The sequence below is a fragment of the Hippopotamus amphibius genome, chromosome 9 (assembly GCF_030028045.1).
Source record: "Hippopotamus amphibius kiboko isolate mHipAmp2 chromosome 9, mHipAmp2.hap2, whole genome shotgun sequence".
NCBI classification, from domain to species: Eukaryota; Metazoa; Chordata; class Mammalia; order Artiodactyla; family Hippopotamidae; genus Hippopotamus; species Hippopotamus amphibius.
Window position 1 is genome coordinate 89,360,955 of NC_080194.1, and position 19,286 is coordinate 89,380,240.

Sequence of the window (19,286 nt, forward strand, 5' to 3'; positions counted from 1 at the left end):
AAATTTAACCAGTCACCCTGAGCCTTAGCTTCCTCATTCACAATCTGTGCATAAAAATACCTTAGCCTGAAAGTAAAGTGATGGGATAAATGTTGCCTCAATGATTTTTCAAGTTTAAGATCTATAATGCCGTGAATCTTAAATATCCTGAACGCTAAACATATTTTTCTTTTAAATTATCCATAAGAATCATAGAATCATTTGCATTTTTAAGTTGGAAAGTTCAAGGATCATCTATCTAGTTTGATTTCCTCTTTGTTCAAAACAAAATGCTAGCAGAAACTCTGAAGCAAACTCCAAGACTCAGGGGTTGATTTAACTCTAATAAGACTCAATATATGTGAATAACCACAATAACAAAAAGTAATTAAACTCACCATTAATTACTTCTTGTCTTTTGATCTCACAAGGCTTTAGTCCCAATAACACTTCTCGACTAACGAGCTGTTGCCAGTTGGGTGGATCTGTCTCTAAGTCATTTTCAAACTGTTCATCCTCACTTTGACTTTCTCCAAAAGCTATGCTGTCAAACCTAATGAAGAAAACATAACGAATTCTATTTGAGGACATCACCTGGACAATGGGAAATAGCACAAGACTTTACATGACAGTAAATCAGTCAGATTGCTGAAGTACTGCTTAGCACAGAGCCTGAAACATCTTCTCCTCCTATGGAACAGCTCACATGTGTTACAAATACCTCAGTAAACACAATTGTTTAAAAGATAATTGTAAAGAAATTTCTTTTACACTATCTAACAGATTTGTGTACAGGGTTTCTTTGCCTTTAAAATTAGGACTTCAGGGGAAAAAGATGTGCTTCTTAAAATATGTCTCTAGTGAAAGCTACTTTAGGATTACTTACTTTCGAAAGGGCTTTGGTGTCCCATGTTCAGCTACCCTAAAACAATGGAGAATAGAGAGTCAACAGAAAAACAAAATGGTAATCAAGAAATTTATGACAATGATAGCCAAAATTGTGTTAAACTACAGTGGCGGATAAATAATTCTTCTGGATATTTCAGTGATCTAGTATCAAACAAATTAAAAAACATTTCAATACCTATCTAATATTTACTACCAATAAGTTCTACTTCTTTCCCCAAGAAAACACATGTGGAAAAAAAAACGCTACAAAGCATAGGCATGCTACACAGTCAAAAGCTTTTACGCAATGTCCTGAATGCCCCTGAGATATCACTGAATTACCTTTCTACTTCCCATTCCTCCTCCTGCACTTGGTCTAATGGAGGAGGGGGGAAATCAAAGATGGTATTAGGAGTACGAGGTGTGCCATCTAAGGAGTCTCCAGGTGCTGGCGTTTCTGCAACTTGTTTTGATCCTGGAAAGACAAAAGTCAGACGTTCAGATGGTGTCAATAAAGACAATGATTAAAAAAAAAAAATCAGTCCCCCAGAAAGCTTCAACCTCACCCATAGCCACATTCTTACTTAAACAACTGAAGGTTAGTCAGAAACAAAATTCTAACATAAAATTTTAAAATTCACTAAAAAATAAACAGGAAAACCATTTTTAAGAGGCTTTCAAAAAATCAACGTAAGACACGGCAACAATCCAGAAGGGCATATGATAAGGAGAAACTTTCTCTTACTTAATCCTTTTTTACCCCCAGAGCCAATCTTTTTCATTCAAATCTTAGTTATTATGGGGGTCCGCCTCCAAACAATGGCCTCATACTTCTTTTTCTTGATTGATTCTCTTTAGGTAACATCTATCTCTTCCTCCTCCGGAGACGGTGCTCACTTAAACGTGTCCCATCTTCAGGTTCCTCCCCTTTTTCTTCCCACTGTTTAATATCTAAATTATTATTCCTAGTTGGCTTGTTATTCCCTAAGCTTAAATGATAGAATTATATATATATTTTTTGTTCCAACAAAGCGTTAGTATCTTAGCTCTCCTCCATGTCAAATTAGATATTTAGTGTCCATATCCTTCTCTTTAATTATATTTCTTTCCTGTAAAAGGTAAACTTTTCATTTCTTTCCATTGCATTTTTACTTGTATCATTTAGAGGATTTTTTTTACATTTTCATTCTGACCTGCAGCCACAACTAAATATTCTGTGCTTTGCCTATTAGGCTTATTCTAAAAGTCTGAAAACAAATACTGTGTTAACATTATTATGACCATACACATATTGCAACACAACAGACACATACATATAGCTGATTTACTTCATTGTACAGCAGAAACTAATATAGCATTGTACAGCAATTATACTCCAATAACATATATCCCCTTCCTCTTGGATCTCCCTCCCAGCCCCTCCCCATCCCACCCATCTAGGTCATCACAGAGCACCGAGCTGAGGTTCCTATGCTTTATAGCAGTAAATATTTTTTGTGTTAAGCTATTAAGTTTGGGGGTAATTTATCACAAAGCAATTGATAACTAATAAAAGTTATTACATGTCAGTTATATAAAAACTTTTTGATCTCTGCTCCTTTTTCATAACATCCTATTCTTGCTTTAGATATAATAACCTCTTTCATTTCTTCAAGAATACTATCTAATTTAGAGGTATTTTTATAAGTTCTTACTTACTGCCTAAGTTATTTTCTGCTAGTGGTGGTTTTTCTATATATTTTGTATTTTCTTTTTTATGCCACTAATATATTTGGCATTATGCATTATCTTAGGTCTTGACTCTAATAACTTTTGCCAAAAGTAAGTGATGCTGTTCATATGTAAGAATGCAAGACTGGGCAGCTGACTTGGCTTTCCTGTTCTGCTATGTGGAATTAGGGCCATTTCAGCTGGAAGCTCTTCTGAGTAGGGTAAGACCCTGACATGCCTACTGTCAGGCTTCAGGCCGCCTAATGTGCACTCCAAGGCACTAATACTGTGGAGGACGTAATTCCCTACACAATTCACTCAAATTGTATAACGAATGGCTTATCTGTTTTCTCCTGATACAGGAATGATGGACTGCCTATATTCTACAATGTAAGGATCAGCAGCTGCTGACATAACTGTCTTGATCACAGAACTTCAATTAATTCATCATTTTAGCTTTACTTCTTATTCATGCACTCCGTAATTCATGCCAACTCTGGGCCCAAAGTCTTTCCTGGCTCTAATGGACAGACTAGCTCCACCTTGAATTCCTTAAACGAACTACAGGCTCTGACTTCCTTTATGTTGTTTTAGTCATCTAACCACTCTTGCCCACTTTCAATCTCCCCCAAATTTGTTGAAATCTCTTACTGAATGATAATATCTTCTTTTCCTCTACTTCTTTGCTCTTTATGACTTGTTTATTCATTACCTACCATGCTTTCATTTCAGTGAGACATGAGAGCCATGAATTAATGCATTACTCAATCCAACATCTTCAGAATTCCACATAAGACAGAACCTCCAGACTTTTCTACAAATGTTGCCCCTACTTCTTTGTCTTAAATTAAAACTTCCCTATCCTATGGAAGGTAACCTCTTCTGCTGCAGCCCTCTCATACAGAGACTGATGTTTCTGTCACATACTGTGTACTGCAGGGTGGAGATGAGACAGAGACCCTTCTTCTTCCTCATTACTACTTTTAGACTATTATCTTACCTTCTTATAAAAAGCCCTTGCTCCACTGAGGCTCTCACTCTCTGAATAATATCACATGTTCTCCCCCTACCGACAATCATCTAGCAACACAGAATCTTTGGCTGCTGGCTCACAGTTTTCCACTCCAAGCTCTTATCACATGTGGTGACCTAAAATCTATGTCTATAAAGATATTCAAACCCTTGGCTCTTTGCTCCCTTACGCTTCTCATCTCTAGTAACCCCCTCTATGCCACCTCAGTGACCACTCCCAGATTTACCCTTGATCTTGTCATACCAGAAACTGAACTGCTGCTAAAATCACCAATATAGACCGGCATTTCCTTCTCCAAATAAAACCACCAATTTCTCCCAGCTCACTTGCTTAAGAAACCCATTATAACAAGTATGAAGAAATATAGTAATAAGCTCTTTTCTCAATTATCTACAATTACTTCCTATCTTCCTTTACTCTTCAAATCCCCTTGCCCTTCTCACTAAACCTTCACTCTCAGCTAATAACCTTGCCCTTCACATACATTCCACGTATCATCACTTCTCTCCTTCTCAAAACTTTGTTCTATTGGTTATATAGTCCATCTCCCGCATTTTCAACCTCTTCCTCTCAACCAGCTTCCCCTTAGCACTAAAAAACAAACAAACGAACAAAAAAACCCCCCTGGTATCTCAGATTTGTAAAAAATGTCTTCTTTAGGTGCACCCCTCTCCCCACATACACACACCTGCCTCTAACTTCTGAGCAGTCCCCTCAGCATTCCCCACAATTTGAATTTTTTATTTGTATGAAATTTTATTTGTATGAAATTTTTTTTTTGTATATATCTCCCCAGAAGACTAAGCTGCATGGGACAAGAATCTATGTATAATTATTGTATGCTAACATCTGATACAGAGCTTATGTCTGACACAGAACTCCATAAATATTTTTTGAATGGATAAGAAATCAAAATTACCATTCAGCATAGATTTGTCACTGGCTATAGAATATTCAAATGTTAAAACTAAAACCAGGATTCAGTCTTGATTTAAATAAGCTGCCACTCTATTTCTTAGTATACCTGTTTTAAAATCCTGGTACTTAGTTAAGTTGAACTACAGCATTAGCTCACCCATATCATTCTCTTTCCCTCCTTCCTGGGAAAGAGTGGCCCCTGAAACCATGGCGGACATGGAATTGGCTGGCAGGTATCCAATGTCTGCTCCTTCACTTGCTAATCCACTCTGGCGCAACTTAGCAGAGTCCTGAGGTTCAGGACTCACAGATGAGGGTGTGGATAAGTGCTTAGGGTGTCGCTGCTTCTGTAGTTCCATGGCTCTGCCAACTGAACGGAAAGCAAATGATTAATAATAATTCATGCTGCAAAACAGCTTAAAAAATAGATGATGGAAAGAATCTAGAAAAATGTCTGGAACTTGGTGGACCCTAGAAAAATATAACATAAATTATTATGCAGCGTGAGGGATAGATAGATAGATAGATAGATAGATAGATAGATAGATAGATAGATAGGAAGGAAGGAGGAGAGGGAAAAGAAAGGAAGAAAGAAAAAGAAGGAAGGAGGTAGGAAAGAGAGAATGAGAGAGGAAGAAAAAAGAGAGAGAGAGAGAAAGGCAGGGGAAGGTGAAGGAGGATGAAGAGAAAAGGGTGGAAGATGGTAGAAGATGAGGGGGAGAGAGAAGAGGCAGAAGAAGGGTCCTGAGAAAAGGAGGTGAGGAGAGCAACAGTGGGTGGGTGGAGAGGGGATGCCGAGAGACAGAGATGGACACATACGAAGCTGTATTCCTTTGTAAGAGTGAAGATGAAGCCTTTTAAGCTCTGTGAGCTCTTAGCAAGCACCTAGCCCACTTCTCCCTAACACTTACAACTTCGTTTTCAGGACATGCCTCGGAGACCATGCAGAATAGTCCCTATGCTGCTCCTCACCACTGTTCACATCAGTCACACTGAGAAGCTACAGACTCTCTTGGGTCAGCTTTCTCCACAGCCTTGCACATCCTCACAGAGCTCTGTACATCTCTAATCCTAAAATTCTTCCTTCCCTAATTCCTACAGTTCTCCTTCTGTATCCCTTGGCACTCATGGTCAGCATCTGTGAAATGCTCCATTCTCCTCAACCTCTTCTCTAAAAATTTCCTTCATCTTCTCAGTGTTTTTCAACAAGAAGCATTACTGACATTTGAATGAGAATTCCTCATTGTGTGGGGCATTCAGGTTTGCGGTATTACAACACTCCCCCCAATTCCAACCATGCCAATATTTTCAAATGTGGTACTGCCCAACTTGAGGACCACTATATGACCTAATTTCCCTCCCCACAGTACCACCACTCCTACTTCTCCTGCAGTCCTCTACAGGAGACTGACTCTCCATTAGGCCTGAGGGTGAAAGGACATCAGGAAACAAAGCACAACGAAGAGGTGGAAAAAGTGTAGAAGTATGGAGAAAGTGAGTAATATATGTATAAAAAGATAAAACAAATTATGGTAGAGAAATACGTGCACATTTTGTTTTATAAATTTAACAATTAGAACTTGAATGCAAACAAAATCAGAACAGGTAAGTAAATTATGTTATGGACAACTGATGGAATACTCTACTGACATTAAATAAGATGTTTATGACAAATGTGAAATCACACAGGGGTTTAGTTCAGAATTGACATTGACTAGAAACAATGGAAGTTCAGTGGAAACATTTCTAGAACACCTTTCTCCAGCAACCCATTCTAGCTAACTGAGCCTCTGACGTAAAGATAGCATGGAATGGTAGGAAGGCAACATTTCAAAGTTCAACATACTTGCACTGTTGTCATGACGGCTTGGTCTCCTTGGAGGTCCCAAGATGCTGGGGAATCCTCTTCGCTTCCCTTTTTCTTCGCCTTCCCTATCTTTCTTCATACTTTGCTAGAATTGAGGTGCAATCAAAGAGATAAGAGATACATAACAGAGTAGATTTCTTTTGTTGCTTTTAAACATAGAAACACATTCTAATAGTCAGTTGAAAGAAACTGGTTAAATGTAAATGAAAGACACACACACTCATTAGAGGCTGGCACACAGTACTATGTGCACATCAAACTCAAGATGTCTTTTCAAACCCTTCGGGGCTGACAATTTTGGAAAGTAAAAGGTAGTTTAATAGCACATTTACTGGGACCCTGTTCTAAGTAATTCATTCATCTGCTGAACAGTATTTACTAAGCTAATAATGCACGAAGGCACTATGCTAAAAGCTGGGGATACAATGATGAAGGAGGTCCCTATCTTCATCCGGACGTACAATCTAACAAAACTGAAACAAAAACATACACCATTACAAACACTCACAGCTACCATAAAAGAAAAGTATAAGGCCAAAACAGAGTTGGGGACAGCTCTCTGTGTAAACTGGTATTTTCACTTTTCACAATGTCTAATAATTAGTTTGTATGGCTGGATTTCTCCCTAGATCGTGAGTTTATTGAAAACAGGAACCATAATCTTATTCCTATCTGCATGCCTAGCACCAATTTGCTGAAAAAGTAAATACTAAGAAGAAGGAAAGCACTGTAATCAAATGTGAAGAAGCACGGAGACCTGAACACACTATTATTCTAGTCTTACCTTGATTTTTGGAAGGAATCCAATCCGACCCCGCTTGTGCTCCAAATTTCGAGGTTCTTTCACTTTTACTCCCAAATGCTTCATGTACATGAGAATAACATATTGCATTGTCGAACTGAGGGAGAAAGGATTAAGTAAAATAAGACTTCTGGGAAGGAATGTTGGGTAAAATAAAGATATCAAATGACTTCCAAAACCCCAATGCTGAAATTCTTAGAATTCATCAAGTGAAAAATAAGGAGCTATCTATTCACTGTGAACAGTAAAAGATTCTACTCAAGATACTAGAATATTAGTCAAGTAAAATACAGGTCACCAGAGGGAGACAGTGTATATTTTTAAGTTAAAAAATCATAATTCAGGACAGGAGAAGAGATAATTTCTTTTTTCCTTAAAATTCTAGGAAAAAAAGAGTTATATTACCTCTTATCTTCTTCTACAGCCTGAGCAGTCATCCTAAAAATAAAAACATTTAAAAATGAAATATTAAAGTTTAATAAAAAAGTTATTAAACCCAGATAAATGAAACAACAGAACAGAGCCAAATGCTTTGGGACTCACCCTAAATCTCTGTCACCTGCAATAAAATATCAGAAAAATTCTACTCCCTGAAGGAATTACATGCTTTTCACACTCGTGTCATCAACTGTAAATGTTTTATAGCAAGAAATATTTCCAAAGTCTGTGAATTGAAGCCAATGTACGTATTCAACCTGTTTTTGATCAGTTAGAAATTTTATAGTTACTCATTTTACCAATGCCCAGAAAAAGAAATACAAGAATGTCATCTAAAATATCAGCATAAATGTAAAATTCCAGCATCTGAAGTATTATGACAAAATAAATAGCTCCACACAGACAACCTGACATCCTTTCTAAATCTGCCCAAAGTGCACTTTGGACATAATCAGCATCTTAGTAGAGAGGGCATTTCTACATGTATTTCTATTACTTACAACACTTCTTCGATTTTGGCAACGATCTGTTCTGCACATGCCCGTTCCTTCTCCAAAGTTACCCGGTCCTTGTCTCTCTCTGCATCAAGTTTAGTCAGTTCGCTTTCAGCCAAGGTCAGCCCCATGCTACGTTTCTGTCTAAAGGGAATACAAGAAATTTCCTGAGGTAGCCTAGAGAAAAACTATCTCCCTCTGGAGATGTTTCATCAGAGTTTCCACAGCTGTGAATTTCTAGCAACAGGCAAAATGCCACAGTTTTCTATTTGGGGGCCCATGTCACCTAGGACACTGAGGGAAGAAAATTCTAGAGGTAATCACTCAACAGAACACATGTCCAGAAGGACACGCTCAGCACAGACACAGAACTAAGCTCAGTTCCTGACAGCATAAGGAATGGGGACTATGCACGCACTCTCGGTACCATGGCAACCTTTTGACTGCAGATGTTCATTAGGTTTTAGTAACAGCGATAAAGACCATATGTTAAGCCAAGGACTTAACGTATAAACTTTTCCTGCCTAAAAAGAAAATTAATTCAGAATGACCATATCAGCTTATATCTACGACCAAGCTTACCGAAAATCTTCCAAGTGCCTCTGAACTTCTGGGTGGACTCTTTCTTGCATAGTTTGGATATAGTGGCGATGTAGATCCTCAGGAATAAGCTCAGGTCTTCTTTTTTCTGCATAAATAAAAGATATCACCTGATCCAAAGGCATATTTTGTGCATTATAACTAGCACTATTTGGTACAAACTTAACTTGAAATAAGACAAAGAGAAGTTCAATACATTTTACGTATTTCATGTGAGAATTCATCTTCCGTTTACCCTTAAATGTATTATAAATTCTTTTTCTGCTGTGATTCATATGACCTACTAGCCACCACATAACAGACAGAACCTTTATAGAGGAGCTGAGCTACATATGTATAGAGATGTAATTCTCCAGCATGTTGGTGCTCCAGACTTACCTAGATCTATTGATATTTCATCAGGAACAGAAACTTTCAGGTGCTAAAACAAAAATGCAAACAGAAAGTGAAACAGCACTAGGAGTTTTTCAGGATGCATATAAGCACTTATGCAAAATAAAGAGATACAATGTGAATATTTTTATAGGAATATTCATGTATAAGCTCATTTTTGGGGTTCCACCCATTTAAATTTCACAGCTCTCGAATGTTCTATTGTTTAAACTTGAAAATAAGCCCTTTTCCCAAGGATCATGTTATAATGGAAATATCTACAATCATTTTACTAGATGACTGAATGCTTCTGTGCCCTACTTATTCCTGTTGGCTTTGGTTTTCTAGAATGAATGAATATTGGCTTGGGCTTTCTTGAATCATTGGTTAAGATGATCAGTTATACAACATTTGACTCAATACAGGTAAAACCTAAACTATGTGTATATCATATGAAAAATTTACTCATATATAACAATGATTTTTATTTGCTGTATTTGAGATACTCACACGACAGACCATGATATTCCCAATCATTTTGCTATGTAAAACTAAAGAACCCTCACAATAATAATCACACTCCTAATGAGAAAGTGCTGAAGATCAATGTTGAGGCTTTGGAGTCTTAAATCTCTAGTTCTTACATCTGTAATTCTTACTACTGAACTAAGATGACTGTGTCATAATTTACTTCTTCTTAGCTAGGATTTGTTCACATGATAACTGCAGTTTCTGGCCCCATTACCAGATAATTATCTCCTGTTAATCTGGGAAATGTCTTGGAAAAAAATTATTTTGCATTTGGAGAAAATATATTAATTTCTTCGTGTTTACTTTGTATTACACACCTACTTAAATAATATCCTTCCAGAATTTAAACAATTAACATAAGATCTGAAGTTTTACATTTGAAAATAAGTCACTGCTAAAAATTACGAGATCTCTAATATTTATCTGAAGAACAGTGAAATGGATTTCAAAGCTTTCTCTTTAACTAAAATTGTCATGAAGTAGCTCAAATCAACTTTCCTACAAGTATTTCTAGCACAAATGCAAAAAAGGTATATATATATATATGTTCATTTCTGAACATATATATAGTGGGTGTTTATATGAAATAAATATCACCTGTGGCATAAAAGAATAATTAGCAAATTAATCTATAGGGTTCTCACCTGTTAATGTTAATAAACCTATATAGATCATGAACAGCAAAACACAAAGGTCTGACTTAGCATGGAGCACTCTTAAGAAACATGAAACCAAATATACTTCAATATACTGTCATTTCTTCGTGGAAGAAAATTATTTTAATAAATATATTGTGTAGTATTTTAAACAAAGGCAGTATAATCAGAACCCTAACTAATCCATTCAGCAAATATCTGAGTGACCACTCTGCCAGGATTTATTCACTGTTGGGGAAACAGCAGTGAACAAACAGAACAAAAATGTCTACCCTAATGGAGCTTACACGCAGGGCAGAAGAGTAGAAATATAGACAAACAAAATTAAAAAATATATAAATTCTATGGATAAAAATAACCCGGGAAAGGTGACAGAAAGTGAGGGGGAGAAATTTTAAGCAAATTGGTCAGGGAAGGCCTCATTGAGAAGGTAGTTGTATTCAGCCATGTGTAGGTGTATAGGCAAATTTGTAATAAAATACAAAGAAAATGGTGCAAGTGTTGGAGGAAGAAGTGCAGCCAAAATGTTTCTGTGTGAGTTTGTTTGTTTTAAGAAAGGAGAACTAACCATGTCTGCGTGCTAATATGAATGATTCAGTAGAAAACAAAAAAACTGATGATGCAGAAGAGAAGGGGTATAATTGCTAGAATAACATCTTTCAGTAAGTATAAGAAAATACAATCTAGATAAAGAGGGAAAGAGGTGCCTTAGATAAAAGCAGAACAATCCCTACATAGCATGAGGAGAGAGGGCAAAGCATATGGTATGATAGAGGTAGGGTGATATATCTGGTAGAAGTTATCTTCTATATACTTTAAATTTCTCAAAGACACAGCAAGGGCATCAGCTGAGAAAAGAACAGGAGAGGAAGTGATGGAGAGTTTTAAGAGAGAGAAGGTGTGAAATAGTCACCTAAAAGAACTGCAAATATGAAAGGACTAGGGACATGCACCATGATTATCCAAGAGGTATTAAGGGCTAATTGTTATTTACCCTACAGCAAGGCTAATAATAAAACACATTAGTTTAAAAACCTTATTAAGATTCCTATCAGTAAAATAAAGCACTACTATTATCTATTATCATTTATACGAGTAAGATCTTTTCCATCACTCTTTAGTTAAACTTGTGCCTCCAAACTTAGAAGCAGGCAACCAGAGTTCAATTATACAAGTATTACCCTTTGGATCCTAGTGTGTGTGCATATATATATACACACATATATGTATATCATTTGTGTTCTCTTCTTCACACCCTCATCCTAAATATGCACATGTATAAACCCAAATATACATATATATCCCTTAAAACCTACTGTGAGAAGTCATATGCCTACAACTAACTTAGAAATGATAAAAAATTACAGTCAAGAGTAATCAATTATTGAGATACAATACAGACGTCAGAAAGCACAATAAATTCAAAAACACGGGAGGGAAGATTGGAAGTAGGAGGCCAATAATACAATGTACTAAAGCAAAGATTATAATTTTAACTTGGTAACTTACTGCAGATCGATCCAGGAAGAACTGATGAAACTCAAGGAAGACACGACGAGTCTCCTTGGAATTGGTCTGTTTATACAGGTCTGAATAGAGATAACAGAGCTGTAGGAGAGAAAGAAATGGGGGAGAAATCATGAAAAATGTAATCTGCTACATTCCCATTGAGTAGGAATGACTAGAACAAGTAGGTCATCATAAACGATGTAGTTATTACCATATAACCAAGTCTTTAAAAAAATAAATTAGTAACATTTTAATCATCTTTCATATCTAATATGTTCAGAAAATGGAAAGAAGTCTATCTACTCATCTTGCTAAAGTGAGAAGTTTTATGGTATGTGGATCAGTGTAAGAACTCTGAATTGGCTAAATCATAAAATATATTACCAGTGTTGCAGGGTCAAACTGTGAAACTACATGGTGTAAGAAAACAGCCAAGTGAGCAGGGCGAGATTTTAGCAGTTCAATGCTCTGGAAACAGCTGCACTGCCCATTGATCTAGAAAAAGAAATAATTATACATCAATAACACCAATATATAAATGCAACATATAATGTCAGCCCAATTAAACATAACTATCCAAATTTCACTTTAACCTACCCTAAAAAAATTCAAGATTTACAAAAATTTCACTAGAATTTATTAGCAACATAGGAAATGGAATCTCTTCCTCTGAAAATAATTTCTTGGGAATAGGTTGGAAGAAAGACCATCCTGGGAGAATGCAAATTCAGAAGATAATTATCAAAGAGCTCACATGTTTATAAATCAGTAGGCAAAAAAACAGGTTAATAACACTTGTAAAAATGTACTGGAAGCCTTTCTGCCTAGTAACAAAACAGCTGTCTTTCTTTTGGGCTAATCGTAGAAATGGTGGTAGGAAATGGAGTTGTATGATTTTAAATAAGACAATCTCTAGAATACTTGCATATTTCTAAACTACTCTGAACACAGAAAAACAGCAATAGTTAAAGTAAACTAGGTGAGGTTACGTAAGTTAATCTAAACAAATAATACCAATTCTACACAATCTCTTTCAGAAAATACAACAGGAGTAACACTTCTCAACTCATTCTAAGCATTCAGCATTACCCAACTATCAACATCAAAGACATTACAAAAAAAAACCCTACAAACTAATACCCCCCATAAAGAAAGATACAAAAATCCTCAGCAAAATAATAGCTAATTGAATCCAACAATATTATAAAAAGGAAAATACATTATGACCAACTGGGGTTTATCCCAGGAATGCAAATCTGTTTCAAAATGCTAATAATATCAAATTGCTGTAATTTACCATAGGAGACTAAATTAAAAAAAAATATGATCATCTCCATCAGTCAACAAAATTCAACATCCATTCATGATAAAAACTCCTATCAAACTAAGAATAGAAGGAAACTTCCTCAATTAAAAAAAAGTATCTACAAAAAACCCTATAGCTAACATCATACTTAATAATCAACGACTGAATGCTTTCTTCCTAAGACTGGGAATAAGGCAAGCATGTCCTATCTCACCACACTGATTCAACCTCATACTGTAAATCCAAACTACTGCAATAAAAGTAAGACTGAGAAATAAAAGATAAACAGATTGGAAACAGAAAAAAAAATTGTCTCTGTTCATGGCTATGTAGAAAATCCTAAAAAGTTGTTTTAAAAAGCTCTTAGAAGTAGGGAGTTTAACAAGATCATGGGATATACGGACAAGAATAAAGCCAAGCATATTCCTATATACCATCAATAAACAACTGGAATTTCAAATGTTTTTAAAAATTTATAATAATACCCCTTTTCCCAAGATGAAATACTTAGGTATAAATCAATGACTTCTTATCAGCTTCTAAAGCAAAGCTATTTCTATGGGTCAAAGCTAAAATAAGCAATTAACTCAGGCAATTAACCAATTAATCTTAGTTCTAATTTAGCTTCAAATCCTTATAAATATAATTTTCATCTCCAGAAAGCGTTTATTTTTTCAAGAAATCAAACATCTCAGAAAATTAATAATTTGTTTTTTAGAAAAAAGTCATCACCTGTTCATGTTCAGTACCAAAGTCATCATCCTCTGCTCCAATAATATGAGGTGCTATCCGAGTAGAGGGACTCCCAATAAGTGACTGAGTGTCCTGGTAACATTCAGAGAAAAGGAACAGAAAAAATTATCTGGTGGTCATTTCAGAGACAGGATATAGCCAAACCATCAAAAAGACATGGTTCACTAAACTGATTGGATTGCTTTCTATTTTCTTTAGGTACTTTATTTTCAAAGTGGTTCTCAAATTTTCCAGTATTGATTGTTTCTTGGGGGGGGGGGGACATTTTCCCTGGAAATAATAAACACACTTGGTTTATTGCATCCTTGGTTATCTGATTCTAATCCCTCTCTGTACAGTTTGTTTATTATTTCATACATATCCAGACCTTGTTATAGAAAAAAATAAAGCTGACTTACATAAATTGTTACAATTTTTAAAAGTTAGATTAAAAGTGAATGAAGACAACAGGACAAAGGAAAAATGAGAATAGAAATAAGACAAAGTTTAGCAGAGAGGTTACTACAAAAATTTCTGTTAATGTCATATAATTGAAAGCTGTTGCTGAACCCTATTTTTTCATTTAAAGTTCATTTTCATAAGTACATAATGCAGGGTTTTTCAATCCTGGCACTGTTGACATTTTGGGCCGGATAATTCTTTGTTGCGGGGGCTGTCATATGCATTATAAGATGCGTAGCAGCATCTCTGGCCTCTACCCACCCATTAGATGCCAGGAGCAGCCTCCCAGTCATGACAATCAAAAATGTTTCCAGACATTGCCAAATGTCCCCCGAGGCACAAAATCACTCTTGGTTGAAAATCACTGGCATAATGCAATAAAATGTTCAAGTAATCACACAAACACTGCTATAGAAACAATGATAACAAGACTGTAAAAATAAATTGTAGGTTGGCAGCTCTCATTCCTATGCAATACCTCATCCATGTGTCAATTCGCTTACAAATTTGGATTTAGCAAAAAAAAGGCAGTAGTGGAATATTAGTGCATAGTGCAAAAAATATGGGATATTTGAATACCACAAATACAGAAGTCAAAGACCATACAGTATCAAGAGAAATAGAAATTTTGGAACAATATGAAAAAAATGAGTTTGACTTAAATCTGACAGCTGAATGCTGTAGGATCTGGAGTTGAGCAAAGAGAGTGAAGCTACAGTGATTTGGGAGTTATCTGCACAGTAGTTACAGCTGAAACTATGTACATGGACCAACAAGTTATAAATTAAGTGAATAATACACAGCTGTAGCTTTTCTTCCTTAAGTGTGTTGCAACTCTATGTATTTGCATTTCCTAACCTTGATTCGGCCTTTTTTACTCTTGTTTTTTAAACCACAAGGCTTTAATAATTTTTTTAAAAAATCAGGTGAAACAACAGAAATTTGTTTAGAGTATTAGTGAGACAACTTTTGATTTTATAGCTGATTTGATGTTTTTGATTTTTCAATAGTCATGTTGCTAATAATAGATGAATCACAATATGCTGTTAAATCTTTTACTATAAAACTTTATATAAGTCCTAATCAAAAAATAAAATCGGAATGCTAAAAGTATTCATTTAAGAGTATGCAAGATTTAGCAATTCCATTTCTGAGTATACACCCAAAAGAACTGAAAGGAAGAACTTGAACAGATATCTATTTGTACATCCATGTTCAGAGTAACGTTATTCACAACAGCCAAATGGTGGAAACAACCCAACTGCTCACTAATGAATGAATGGATAACCAAAATGTGGTCTATACACACAATGGATTATTATTCAGCCTTAGAAAGGAAGGGAATTCTGATACATGCTAAATCATTGATGAACCTTGAAGACATTATGCTAAATGAAATAAGCTGGTCACAAAAGGACAAATATTGTATGATTCTACTCATATGTGGTTACTAGTCAAATTCAAAGAGACAGAAAGTAGAATGGTGGTTTCCAGGGGCTGACGGGAGAGGATGATGGGGAGTTAGTGTTTAGTAGACACCAAGTTTCAGTTGGGGAAGATGAAAAAGTTCTACAGATACATGTGGTGATGGTTGCACAATGATGTGAATGTAACTTAATGCCAATGAACTTAAACAAAGGTTAAAATAGTATATTTTATGTTATGTGCATTTTACTACCAAAAAAAATTTAACCACCTAATAATACTAACTATGGAGTAACTCTCCATTTATCAAATCTTTATTAAGTTCCTTTAGTAAGTTTAAGCTTTTTCTCCAAAAACAAAAACAAAATCACATATATATAAATACACACACACACAAACACATACACACACCTCCCACACACAAATATCAGATATGTCTGTCACTTAAGTATAAGGAAAGCTAAAGAAAACATTATCATTTCATGGATTTCATACTCACAATGTCCTGAATTACTTCAGTTTTCTCTGGGTTTTCCTCTAGATAAATCCTCTCTTTCAGGCCACTCTTGGGACTCTAATGAGAAAAAAAAAAAAAAGACATTCATTTCATTTCAATAGGCTCACCAGAGGAGATGAGGGAAAACAGTGTGAAAGAATAATGTTCTGGGGATTTTCCTGGTGATGCAGTGGTTTGAGAATCCACCTGCCAATGCAGGGGACACGGGTTCGATCCCTGGTCCGAGAAGATCCCACATGCTGTGGAGCAACTAAGCCTGTGTGCCACAACTACTGAGCCTGCGCTCTAAAGCCTGCAAGCCACAACTACTGAGCCCACATGCCACACCTGGGCACCAAGAACCCGTGCTCCTCAACAAGAGAAGCCCACATACCGCAACGAAGAGTAACCCCCACTAACCACAACTAGAGAAAGCCCGCGCGCGGCAACAAAGATCCAACACAGCCAAAAAAAAAAAGAATGAAAGAAAGAAAGAAAAGAATAATGTTCTGAATTTCATATCTGCATTTGAAACTACTAAATATCTTTCATATAATACTTGGCTCTCCTACTTTTTACCTGACTTTGGCAAGTCACTTAATTCTCTTAACTTTTTAGTTTTATGTTGATAAAAAATAATAGAGAAGTTTTATTTTCATCTTTAGGCCTGAGGGTTAACTTCTATCAAATAACTCTAACCAGATATACTACATATCTCAAACTCATTATGTCAAAATCAAACTCTATCTTTATCCATTTCCTCTAAACCCCCCTGTCCCAAACAATTCTTCCTATCCAAGTTAAAAGCATTTTGGCCTATTTGCATGAACAAAAATAAGCTTCGGTCTGTATTTCCATTACTACCTCATGTAACCTGATTTATGGATTTTTATAAAATTTACATGGTATGTTTGGGATGACCTAATGTAAAATATACACTATATGATATACAGAACTTCAATTTTGGGGGTTGAGGAACACTCCAAGCAATGGGAGCCATTCTTCAGAACAGCTGAAAATGAGATATAAGAGATTTTCATGTGAATGCCTATATGAAAGATATATGCTACCTATATATATACTACGAGATACCCCAAGATAGAGAAAACAGTAGTCTGAAATATAGGCCCTACCTGGGGAAAATGGATGACTCTGGATCAAGAGACGTAAAAGATAAAGCTAGAGTAATCTTGTCATGCCAAAAAGAAAGAAAGCTATATTACTGGGGAGTCATGTCAAAAGAACACAGAAGACAATTTGAAAAGGCTCCCACCAGCCCCAAAAAAGGGACAGTTAAATAAGCGTCAAAAAGAATAATGACTGCAATGGACTGAAATGCAATAAGCAAATATGTTAAACATCGATGAATTCAAATATTACACATGTACACACATGTGTGCACATGTGGGCACTTATGCCCACATCAGTGACCTTTGGAATATGTTAGGGAACCAACTCTTCTGAAAACAATTACATAAAGGAAAGTAATCAAATATTTATCCTGAATTTCCTGTATAAGCCATATTTTAGGGCAATTTAAAAGCTGATAAGGGAAAATTCTTCTTTATTATATAATTTCATCTAATAAATAGAGAATGAATGACAAAATTATATTATCATTCTGAAACCACTAATTAAATAATGGATGCAGGCATTTTGCTATCGATGGCAGGTAAAAACATTAGATGAAAGCTTAATGGAGAAATTTATGATGAAGGAATCATGCTGCTATTTGCTTGATTTGAACACCTTATACAAACTTAACACACAAAAGACAACCAGACATTCTCTTCCTGATGTGATGTAATAGGATATACACAGTACCACCTATGACTTGCTCTTGCCAAACAACAACTCTCAAACCTTAATCTGTTTAAGGCTCTAGATCTTACTATCAATTTTCAGGAAATATACACTAGGGGAACATGCTAAACAACACCATGAAAATACAATTAGAATGCAGGTTGTTTTACTGGATATATGACCCAGTTTAACAACAACAACAACAAAATAGCCAGAAAAAAACAAAAAAAAAAAGAGGAGGGAACTATTATAACTTAAGAGACTTGTCAACCGAAGGCTGAAGATATTGACTGCAGCCTGACTCAAATAAACCAACTGCAAAAAGATTATTATAAGACTACTGGGGTAATCAAATTACATATTAAGAAAATATTAATTAAGATTTGATAATGGTACTATGGCTATAATTTTTTAAGTCTTCTTTGCTCTTAAAGATGCATATTAATGAAATACTGTTTTGGATTTACTTTAAAATAATCCAGTATTTGGAGGGTATGAGGAATGAAGGAATATAGACAAAAACAAGCTTGAGCACTTGTTGATGACTGCCGAGCTGGGTGATTAGGTACATGAGGGGATCACGATCATAGCCTATTTTTGAATAGGTTTGAAATTTTTCAAAATAGTTTTTAAAAAGTCAGCTGTAAAATGAAAATCAGAGAGGCAGAGGCTCTAACTTTTAGACAATGATTTGTGATCAAGTTGCTTCTCTTGTGAGAACCAGGTATGTGGGTGTTCTTTAAAGCCTTCTCTGAGGTGAGCAAAAGCAGGGAATTTTACAATGAAAATGATATCACAAACATCACAAGGAGATTATTTTGTAAAAAGGAGCAGAAAATGGAAAAAAAATTAAAAGCACTGATTGGTTCCTACAATCTCTTTTTTTTTTCCTACAATCTTAATACAGTACAATTGAAACAACCATGGAAATCCATAAGCTAAAAGCAGCACACCTCTAGCTTCAAAAAGACACCTGTAGGAATTACACGAGTTTGTTATGTGCTCAGCGAATACCCTAGCGTGCACCACATCATCTCTCACCTGGGTTTCCACAACATCCACTTATTTGGCCTCATTTTCCTCATTTGTAAAATGGTGATATTGCTTCTTTAAGATTACTATGAGAGTTAAAAAGAGTATCTGTAAAGCATTAGATACAATGCTGTTAAAAGTAGCTACTCAATAAATGGTGACAATTTATCAGCCATTTAACACACATTTGTTAAGTTCCTCTTAGGCCAAGCAGTCTTCTTTTCTTACTGATC

At 35.6% G+C, this 19,286-nt stretch overlaps 1 protein-coding gene across 5 annotated transcripts in view; it reads right to left on the reverse strand.

The window, feature by feature from the left end:
- ARHGEF12 (Rho guanine nucleotide exchange factor 12) overlaps positions 1-19,286 on the reverse strand; it is a 135,480-nt gene that overhangs the window by 21,304 nt on the left and 94,890 nt on the right. For all 5 annotated transcript variants that reach the window (XM_057696023.1, XM_057696020.1, XM_057696021.1 and 2 more), the window contains 14 exons: positions 16,222-16,296; positions 13,836-13,928; positions 12,182-12,292; positions 11,798-11,896; positions 9,108-9,150; positions 8,712-8,817; positions 8,136-8,273; positions 7,603-7,635; positions 7,180-7,294; positions 6,375-6,480; positions 4,686-4,898; positions 1,210-1,342; positions 866-901; positions 378-532 (listed from right to left, as the gene is read on the reverse strand). In XM_057696023.1, coding sequence (XP_057552006.1) covers positions 378-532; positions 866-901; positions 1,210-1,342; positions 4,686-4,898; positions 6,375-6,480; positions 7,180-7,294; positions 7,603-7,635; positions 8,136-8,273; positions 8,712-8,817; positions 9,108-9,150; positions 11,798-11,896; positions 12,182-12,292; positions 13,836-13,928; positions 16,222-16,296 — 1,456 coding nt within the window. The remainder of the gene's footprint in view (positions 1-377; positions 533-865; positions 902-1,209; positions 1,343-4,685; positions 4,899-6,374; positions 6,481-7,179; positions 7,295-7,602; positions 7,636-8,135; positions 8,274-8,711; positions 8,818-9,107; positions 9,151-11,797; positions 11,897-12,181; positions 12,293-13,835; positions 13,929-16,221; positions 16,297-19,286) is intronic.